The sequence below is a fragment of the Grammomys surdaster genome, unplaced genomic scaffold (genome assembly GCF_004785775.1).
Source record: "Grammomys surdaster isolate TR1022 unplaced genomic scaffold, NIH_TR_1.0 170, whole genome shotgun sequence".
Lineage (NCBI taxonomy): Eukaryota > Metazoa > Chordata > Mammalia > Rodentia > Muridae > Grammomys > Grammomys surdaster.
Window position 1 is genome coordinate 7,128,013 of NW_021604618.1, and position 10,688 is coordinate 7,138,700.

At 46.7% G+C, this 10,688-nt stretch overlaps 1 protein-coding gene across 2 annotated transcripts in view; it reads right to left on the reverse strand.

Annotated features, from left to right (window-relative positions):
* Positions 1-10,244, reverse strand: part of Cd44 (CD44 molecule (Indian blood group)) — an 88,093-nt gene extending 77,849 nt beyond the window's left edge. The window contains exon 1 of one of the 2 annotated variants that reach the window (XM_028766923.1): positions 9,998-10,244. In XM_028766923.1, the coding sequence (XP_028622756.1) occupies positions 9,998-10,070 (73 nt within the window). In that variant the 5' untranslated portion in view covers positions 10,071-10,244. The remainder of the gene's footprint in view (positions 1-9,997) is intronic. The other variant, XM_028766922.1, reaches the window with a different exon arrangement.
* Positions 10,245-10,688: the final 444 nt, after the last annotated feature.

Genomic DNA, 10,688 nt, shown 5'->3' on the forward strand with positions numbered 1-10,688 from the left:
TTATGTTATATGTACATATATATTCTTATCCTTTTGTTTTATGTGCATGAGTGCTTTGCCTGAATATCTATGGACCAGAGTTTGGTATGCTCAGAGGCCAGAAGAGAGTGTCAGATCCTTTGGAAGTGAAACTACAGACAGTTGAAGCTAGCCTATAAGTGGTGGGAATAGAACCTGAGTCCTCTGGAAGAGCAGCCAGTGCTCTTAACCACGGAGCCATTGCTGCAGCCAATATGTACATGTATTATTGTGGGTGCTTTAGTTGAATATATGGATCATTTTGTACTAACATGCTGTAAAGGCTCCTTGAAGGAGGTTGAGAAATCCAGGATGCTCATGAAACTTGAAGAATGAAGGACATAGTTCTTTCTTCTCAGAGAAGTTGGATTTTCAGGCCTCCTGGTACAATACTGTTTGAATTATCATTTGAAATAAGCCATGTTTCATCTGGATCCTGCCCATGGTCCCAGTACTAGCTCCCTGCACTGTGGCTGAGACACATTGTTAGCTTCTCTGTCCTGGACTGCTGCATCTGCCCCCTTCTAAAAAGGGAGAATTTGGTAGTGTACAAGGAGGGAAAGTCCTTGTCCCCAGGACTCATTTTTGCCTGCTGCTGTTTATGGAGTATAACTAGGTCTTGTGCTTGTTTCTGGCATGGATTAGTAATTCGCTGCTGACATTAAAACCACCCTGGTCATCACATTTTTGGAACTGCTCTATCATAGTATTATAGTAGTATTATTTTCTCCACTAAGTGTAATGAAGCCTGGGTATTAGTGAACTCAGAGTGGTGAATTTACACAGCAGGAGGGCTGGAAAGGACTATAGAGATCACCTCAAGTCTTGCTCTCTCCTTTCTCACATGCAGGAAATAGAGGACAATGGTGTCACCACATTGTATAGTGTATTAGCAACAGAGAGAAACAAAACAGAGAATCATTTCTATACTAAGAGCACTTCTGCATGCTGTGGGACTTTAGAAAGCACCAGCTGAATCTTGTTCTAGGCACAACTGCCTGAGCTCACCCTGCTGATGGGTGACAGAGAAAATGAACTAGAATCTCTCTTGTTTCACAATGATGGAGTCTAACCCCTCCCCTAACCACCCCTCCCCTCCCCCAACTCATTCCCATACCAACTGTCTAATTACATGGACCAGCTCCTATATCTGGAAACCACTGATGGGAAGAAAGGACACTCACTCTCTCCATGCCATCACACATTTTTAACATAGGGACCAAAAAGCCAACACTGTGTCTCAGAGTGTTGCTGAGAACAGAATTTTGATGGTGGGTGTTCACTATATACAAGGTCAGATTTTAAGATGACTGAGTCACACACATAGCCAGACCTAAAGGAAATCAAGAGGCCTGTTCTATTGGATAAAATCTAATGAGCTTTTTTACCTCCTTGCCTTGCCTGATACGTCAACCCTTAAGAAAGAGCCACTTAAGCTGAAGAAGTTGTCCAGAAAAGAAACCACAGGGAGTTTGAGATTTGCTTGAAGGAACACTAGGGAAGAAAATGTTTACTAGAGACCAAAAAGAAAAGGCAGAATTGAAGATAAGACAACCAAAACTTACCCAAAATATCTCAAATAGTTAATAATGGTGATTTCTTCTAGATTAAGTCCAGAAATTTAATTCGGTTAACCATCTAAATATTTAATGAGAGCTTACTATAGTTGGGAAAATATGTCAATAGCTGAGAGCTATGGTGTATGCAGAAATGTTCAGAATGCATGGGTTTTCCATCTGGAGCTTTGGAGTTACACGGCTACAACTAAAAAACATTGCTTTAGCTTTTTTTGTTGTTGTTGTTAGGACTGACTCTTTATTATTTTTGTGTACATGTGTATACCCATGTATGTACGTGCATGTGTATGTGTGTTCAGGTGCATGTGTACACAGAGGCTGGAGGACACTTCCTGTCATTTCTTAGAAGTTGCTTACCCTGTTTGGGGGAGACAGGATCTCTTACTGGCTTAGAACTTGTCAAATAGGCTTGGCTGGCTGCCCAAAGGACTCCAGCGGTCTTCTCATCTCTACCTCCCCGGAGTTGGGACTACAAGTCCACACTGCCACTCCTGGCTTTGTACATGGGTGCTGAAGCCCGAATTTAAAGCCTCATGTTTTCTAAGCAAGCATTTTACCAACTGAGGTATCGCCCTAAGTCAAGTTCTCAGGAAAGATTCGGCAATGCAACAATAGCTTGAACAGCTAGCAAACAGTAGAGGACATTTAGGAGTGTCTAACTGAGTGAATGTAACCTCTAAGGCATCATGAAAAACAGAGGATCCAACACAAAACAAACTGCCAGCAGATTTCCTCTCCAAATTTCATCCATGCACGCATGACCTCTGCTCTTTGGGCTTCCCTCAGTCCATGTCCTCCCTTTACCAGTGGAGAGTCCCAACAGCTCTCTGATAGCTATAGAAAGGAAGTAAGTAGTTCTCTTGAGGCTTCAAGTTGGAACTCATCTCTGTTAGACTCAGCTTTTTGGATTGGGTACAGTCATCATTGTGCCTGACATACTTATTTGATGCTTCTGAAACCGGCAGAGATGGGGTCAGGATTATAGTGAAATGACTGTCAAGGGCAAAGGCAAGTGTCAGGTGTGTGCACCCACTCTTTTCTCCCTCATGTCTTCGTTCCAATGGTGGTGAACACTTGCAAAGACATTTCACTAGTATCATTTAAAAAATGAAATAAGGAACAGTGCTGCCTCGTTCATGGCTCGTGTGCGATGATTTTGGAAGACACTGCAGACTTGCTTAATAGTAAAGACACGCATGACATTGAAGCAGATGTGAAATCCTGAATGAGTTCCTGCCACTAGATTAAAGGCCTGCAGCCCTTTTACAGACTGAGTCACATGTGCCCAAGTGCTTCACCTTCTCTCTTCCTGAATGACTTCTTTCTCAGCCAGGGATGCCCAAAGAAAAGGATCTTATTGCCCAAGTGACATTTACCTGCTGTACACCAAGCCAATTCCAGCTCATCTGGTTTGCCATCGAGCTTGGAAGAAGAGCTACCATGTACTAAGTCCTCTATGCCCAACTCCTGGCCAACTCCTGTCTCAGTTTCCCTTTCTTCCCCATCAACTCCTGTTTGTAGAGTGAAGACCCTGGATGCAGAGACTCTTTAGCAAACAGAAAGTACTTGGTTTCTATTTATTTGTCTGTACCTCCCTCTGCTTTCTTTAACCACAAGTCACAGTCTTAGACAACAGAAAAACATCAGTCATCAAAGTCTACCTACACCCAGGAGAGAAATAATAAATGAAGCAACCATGAACAAAAAACACATATCACCATCCATTAACTTACCTCCCGAAACCTCACCACAAAGAAGGGACTAGACTCCTGATCAGGTATTTAAGTGAGCCACTCAGAGGACATGATCTTTTCCCTTTTTATTTGCAAGTTCTATACTTTTCTCTGACGTCATGTTTTAAAATGAAAGGCAAGGAACTGGAGAGATAGCTTAGTGGCTAAGAATGCTCGCTGTTCTTGTAGAGGTTCAGAGTTCAGTTCCCAGCACCATACTAGGTGGCTCACAGTTGCCTGTAACCCCAGATCCAGGGTATCTGACACCCTTTTCTGGACCCTTTTGGTACCTGTGTTCACATGAGAACCTGGATTGAATATCAGTCCCCTCATTTTGCAACTATGTGACCCTGGCCCAGTTCCTTAAATTCTGTGCCTTGGTTCCCTCATATGTGGGAAGAGCGTAATAAAAGTACTGTTTTCATAAGATTAGTGCATAATTTAGACAAGTTAGTTTATAGAAAACAAGGAGAGAGCCAGTTCTGTTTGTTATGATTATTAACATTAGTAATGATAGCTTACAAACAGTGTAAGAACTCTCAAAATGCCTGAACTTCCAGCCATTGCCGAAGGTATAGATGCTCAAAAATCACTGCTCGTATGACCTTTTCCTTCCTCCCTGGGGTTTTGCATTTAACCTTTACTTTCAAAAGCTGAAGACTTGAGGAAGGTTCTTGGGACCTGAGTTTTGCAAATCACATCCTTAGTGACTCAAGCCCTCCCCACCCACTTTGAGTCTGTCTGCCCACACTTGCACAAAGGAGGGACACTTACTCCAGGCAGGCACACCCAGGCAGCTGGGGCACCTCAACCTCATGGAGTTCTGGCCCCGTGAGTCTAGCCCGCATGATAGCATCCCCTCATCCTGTACTTGACTGTCTCTGAGCACTGGTAGAGAAGTGATCTAAGGGCATGTAGGACCTGCTCCAGGCTTGAGTGACTTTGTACTGGGCAAACTCGTTGCAGAGGAAGCCAGTGGGTGCCCTGTTAGCTGCCAGGCTTCCTGCAGATTAGGCACTTTTGGGATACAGTAGTGTCATTTAGAGAGCAGGCCATGGAAGATATCAGAATGTTCTGGGAAGTGTTTCTGCATCACTCTGCTAATTCCACCTGCCAGAACCAAGTTTGAGTCAGAGGGTCTGTGAGCATCTGACTCAAGGACTCTTAGTGTCATACCAGCAGTTCACAAAGCCAACCATTGCTGGACAGTGTTTCATTTTGAGGTTTAAGTGAGTTTGGTGTCATCAACCCATTCCTTTCTAATGCAGCCATCCACTAACCCTCTCCTTAGACAGGACTAATAGCCAGCAGCCACCAAAAAGAGACAAACTCTCTGCTTGGGGAGAGGAGATAGAAGCCCCCATGTAAGCAGTTGGCCAGCCAAGCCTTCTCCCCATCCTGTGAAGAATGACAACACTATCAGCATGCTGTCATACACACAAAAACATATTTGCACATCCAGCATGTCAGCCAGCCTGCCTCTATACATGAAAATTCTTATTTCTCTATTTGAGACACTCTTTTCAGTTCAACATTTCTGGTCCTCATTGTGGGCCAGCACTAGGGTCCAGGACCACAAAAGTGAGTAAGATCTAATCCTTGATTAGATGGAATCCCTCAGGGGATTCCATGAGGCTGCAGAAAGTAGGTAGATAGAGACAATTTTTCACTAATGGTCCTGGCTTCCCGAATCCTTATTGGCCAGTTTGGAGCTAGTATGGGCTTTTTGGTTTTGTTTGGTTTGCTTTTTGTTTTGTTCTTCTTGTGGCTGTTTGCTTTTGGGTTTTTGTTTACTTGTTTGTTTCCCTAATTATGAAGGTTGATCCCAGGACTTCATGCATGCTAGGCAAACACTCTGTCACCGAGTTTCACCCTAGTCCCAGAAGTATATGTTTAAAAAAATGTGAGCCACTAAGCGAATGAAAATTTGGGCTCAAATTTAAGGCCCTCTTTTGAAAACGCCTGTGTCCTCATTCAAGCAGAGGCACAAAGCAAATGGAGTCATCAGCTTCTTGTGCAAACCCCAAGAATCTCTCTCTGAAGTAGAGAAGAGCCCCATTGAAAACTCCATGGGGCCAGGACATAGCTGCCACTTGCTTCAGCTCAGGCTGTCACAAGAATCATGCCCTGCTCACGCTCTGGTTACAGTTGCTAAAATGGAAGTCCTCATGTAACACTACTGTAGCTCATATACCTTGTCCGAAATCCCAGGACAGGCTGTTGGGGAAGTTACCCCCCACTCCCCACCACATACAGACCTCCTGTTTTATAGTGGATCTCAGTCTACCTGGTTGGGTGGCCACATGTCTTCTAGAGGTTCTCAGGATTTAGATTTAAGAGCTGTGACTTGTCTAGAAAGCCATGTCAACCCACTGCCTGAGATTTCAAGGCTCCCCTCAAATGGGGTGGGCATATATAACCATCCAAAGAGTATATAACAACAGTTCTCTAAGGGTCACTGCATCTAAAATGTCTACAAAAGCAGCACAGGAGTGTCTGTGGGGCCTTACTTAATTTGTAGGCAAAGAGTATTGCCCTGACTTGTCTCTTAGGCAAGGAGCAGCCTCTCCCTTTTTGCCAAGCCTACAAATAAGAGCATGTCTAAAGGGGCAACTGGACTCTGATAAGGAAATGAACTTATTTTAGCAATAAATATCTAGGCTGGCATTTCTAACAGCTGCGGGTGAGCCCTGGGAAAGATGGGACAGAGGAGGGCAAGGCAGGGCAACCAGGAGCCTACAGCCTTCTGGAGGGAGGCAAGAGAGGCTATTCATGATTACTCTGCTGAGTATAGGGGCAGGAACAGTGAGAGACCACAGGCTATTTCTAGAATCTTCCAAAGGTAGGGATGGGGTGATGTTAGATGATGGGGCACCTCAACTCCACTCCTGTGTCCTTGGAGCCTTGGTTTCTTTATCAAGAAAAGGATGCTAGGAAGGCCTTAATGTGTGTGACCATTGAAAGGCTATGCAAGAAAACCTACTATTAAACTGAATCTGAGAGTGAGTGGTACTTCTTAAGGGTTTCGGATGCTGAGCGGCAATAGCAACATGACAGGATTGTAAAAATAGGGTCTTCCTGGGAAAGTGACTCCAAAAGAAGACCACAGAGTCAGCTAACCTGGACCTATGGGGTTCCCAGAGACTCAACCACCAACCAGCAACTATGAGATGGATTCCCACATATGTTGCAGGTGTGTAGCGTAGTCTTCATGTGTGTTCCCAAATAACTGGAGCAGGGACTGTCCCTCAATCTGCTGTCTGCCTGTGGATCCCATTCCCCTCACTGGGCAGTCTTATCTGACCTCAGCGGGAGAGGCTGTGCCTAGTCCTGCAGCAACTTAATGTGCCAGGGTGGGTGGGTTGGCACCAGGGGTGGGGAGAGCTCCCCCTTCTCAGAGAAGGGGAGTGGGGAGAAAATATGTGAGGAAATTCTGGGAGGAGGGAAGATGCTGCAATTGGGACGTAAAGTGAATGAATTAATGAAAATAAATAAGTAAATGAAAAAATAGGATACTGCAGGGCACTTCTAATTTCTCAGTGATGATCAAGAGTCATATGAAACAAGAAAGGTCTATTTTGAGTACCACCTTCCTTCAGGGTAAGATATAGCGATCACTATTCTTAAACTCAAACTGAATCTATTGAGTCATAAAATACAAAACTGTGAGGCGTGTATAAAGTAGTACTGGAGGTGTTAAAAAATGTTATGCCACACCCCAGATTGGCCACACCTTCCTCCTCACCACTTCAGGGGAACCAGTGGGGCTCCAGAGACCTGGTATTTCAAAGATGTCCTCACACCCTAACAGAGTGGGGAACTCACCAATCCCTGTCTCCCATGGTCTGCTTCCTCTTGGGGAAAGGAAGAGTTTTTTATTTTCCTAAGTGATCTTTAAAGTTTCCATTTTTGAGTCTATGACAGTGAATCAGGAAATTTTTAGGGAATGAATGGAAAGAGATCTGTCATAGTCCAGGAATTTCGTGTGGTCCAGCATCCCCTACTGTGTAAGGGGAAGTTGGCAGAAAATAGAATTTTTTTCCCCCTTAGCTGCCAGAGTCTCCCAACACATCAATTCCTCACTGTGCTTCAGAAGGAAGTAGATGTCCTGTGTGTACCCGGGAATAACTGAATGAATGGAGACACTTCAGCACAGATGGGCTTGCTTCCTTAATTCTTCACGTGGGAAGACTTAGCCTGCACCCTAACTGCCAATGCTCAGAGGAAGCGGAACGGTGCCTGCTGCCCCCAAGTCCCAAGACTCTCAGATAAACCCCTCTTTATTAACAACAGAGGTGCAATTTCCTAGCCATGATCTTTTGGAAAGGCAGAAGAGATATGCAAGTGGACACTTGTCTCCTCTGCCTTCAACCAAGGCCACTTTCTCCCCTGGGGGAGAAGTTGCTTGACTGCCTCTGCCACTTCTCTACTGTTTGACTTCCCAACGCACCATTGGACACAGCATTGGACGGTTTCTCCTCTTACTCCACCCCTTCCCAACCCCCTCCTCAGACCCCCCCCCCAACTTTGCCCAGCCTCAGTGCTTCCTCATTATCTTCCCAACCCAGTCACTCCCAGAATGGGGCAATCATGACGCCTCTCTTCTCCCTCCCCTCTCTCCTTCCCCTCTGTCTACCCAGACACACACTGTGTACTAAGTCGCATCTCATTTCTGAGTCTCAGTTCCTTTCCGACAGCTTTACAAGGGCAAGAAAGCCAGGGTCCAGGGAGCCGATGCTGCTCGCGCCCGCCCTACTTGTCCTGGAGCCACACCCTACAACAGAAAGGTAGAAACCCCAAGGCAGAAGAGAGCCTGCCTGCCGGCCTCAGGACCTGACTGAGGGGTGGGGGGCGGCGGAGGAGGTGTCAGAAGGGCAACAAGGTATCTGGGAGTAGGCCTTTTAGGACAGCTTGGAGACAGGCCAGGAAAAGGCAGAGTTCAACTCCTCGCCCCAACAAAGGTGGGAGTAGAGTACCAACCTTCCTCCTGTCCTCTGAGGCCAGGTCCAGGGCTCCTCTGCCCTTCCCTCATCCATCCTGAATGTTTCTGCCTTCCAAGGCCCCTTGGAGCTCTGGCTCCCTATGGAAGCCTCCACTGCAGCCTCTGTTGGCCAGAAGGCCACTTTCCCTGAAGGTCTTTTGGACTTTGTCTAGCAATGGCATTTACATGTCCCATGGCACTCTAAGCTATGGCACTTAGTGAACCCGAGTTCACACCCAGCACCATCCCTTGCTGTGTGAATAGGGAGAAGTCACCAAGCCTCTCTGAGCCTCTGTTTCCCTACTGGTAAGACTGGGCAGGGACTTTCTCACCGAATCACCATTAGGGTAAAATGAGATAGCATATGTGAAGTGCCTAACACAGAGCCTGGTACAGCAAAGGGGCACAAAAAATGTCCAGTAGTGTTGTGCTGCTATTATTATTTGCACTTCTGCATCAGTATTCAAAATTTAAGATTCAACAATGGAGGTGCAATTTCCTAATCCCTACCTACAATATCTAAAAAAAAAAAAAAAAAAGAAAGAAAGAAAGAAAGAAAGAAAGAAAAAGAAAAAAGAAACCAAACAAACAAACAAAAAAAAACCAAACCAGTTTGACACCCCCTTAGCCCTTACCCCCCAAGAACTGGATTTAATAAATTCTTGCTGAGAGGAACTCACTGTAGTTTGAGCTGACTTAATGACCTAGCTGGCACTTCTTAAAAGACTAATGAACTATGCTGATGATAAACAAAGCCTTCGTGGAATAATCCGTTCATATATAGATAAAGGAGGGGAATGCTTGGAATTGCGCCATACTGAATACTTGGCCCCAGCTCCTCCCCTCCACTGCCACCAAAGCCACCAACCTCATTTAGATGAGACATTAGGGACTGCGCTAAAGTTCATGTGTTACCCTGATACAGGTCCGAAGCTGCCAGGCAGCGAATATGAACCCTGCTGCTGTTTGACTTTACCTAGATTGGCAAAACCAGGGGACTGCAAGCACTGGGCGGCTGGTCTAATTATTGTTCCTGTTATGTGTTCTAGGTCCATACTGGAACCTTTTGGGCACTCAGAGCCTCACACAGAACCAGTTCAAACTCCCACAAGCTAAAATAAAGCAGTCGGTGACCAAAGCGGACTATAAGATCCCTGAAAACTAGTCTAAGCCGGGACCCACTCTCTTCAGCTTTCTGAGGCTCCTTTCTGAAAAGCTCATTGCCAAACCTCTGGCCTACAGCTATGTGAACACCTTGGGGAGTGCTCTACAGGTCCCCTCTCTAGCTCTGCCCCAGTCCCTGGCTCTACCCTGCTAGCCACAGCCAGTCAGGCTCCGGAGCCCTTGAGCATCAGAGCCTGCTAGTCCAGACAGAGACTGCGCATCCAAGAGTACAGTTACTTTGGAGCCATGTGCTCCAGCAAGCGTCGGGGACCTCGCCCAAAATCTGCGGGCGGGCAACCTGCCCAGCAAACTTTCTTCTCCCTTTCTCTTTTCCTTTCACAAAAGCAGCGCTTCCCAAGCGCAAACTCTTTCCAATAGCGCAGCCCCAAACTCCAGCTTGTCTTTGCTAGCCCAGTTCACTACAGTTCCTCCCTGGGCGATTCAACCCAGAGGCATCCAACTGGAGTCCTCAGGCGCTCGCTCAGCGTACGCATCCCCGCTGCCCAGGCTGGCGGGCCACTCACCGATCTGTGGCTGTGCCAGGCTCAACTGCAAGAGGCAAAGTCCCCACGCTGTGTGCCACCAAAACTTGTCCATGGTGTGCGGGATGAAACGGAGAGATCTAGTCGCCTCTGGAAAAGGGTCGCGGGGAGAGGGGCAATGAGGGTGAATGGAACCTGTCACTGGCTGGGGGCCGCTGGGCAATGAGACCGCCTCGGAAGTTGGCTGTGGTTTTTATTCCAGGCTTTGAAAGAATGACCTAAGAGGGAGGGAGCGCGCGAAGGACACACCCAAAGCGAGGGGGCTGTGACTAAGCAGCCAACGGAAGTTTAAAGACACACTAGCCTGCTTTCGCTGCTGCCCCTGCGCCCCTGCCGTGCTCTCCTGGGATGGTGAGAATGGCTGCCACCCCCGTGCGCCCACGTCCCCCAGGGCCACTCCACAGGCTTCCTACCTCGGCCCAGACCGCCAGCCTATAAGGAGGCTGCCTGGGACAAGGAGAATGACTGAGTCCTATGACCTCGCCCCTCTGAATTAAATCTTCCAGTTTCTCCTTTGACACTAAACTTCTGGGAACCTGGCTAGGGAAACACTGGGTTTCCCAGGAAGCTGGATTTATCTTAAGCAGGAGCTGAGAAAAAATAGAGAGAGATCCGTCCCGGTGGATAGTGCCTTCCTGGTCAGGGTGGGGATTGAAAATTGGGGAACTTGTGG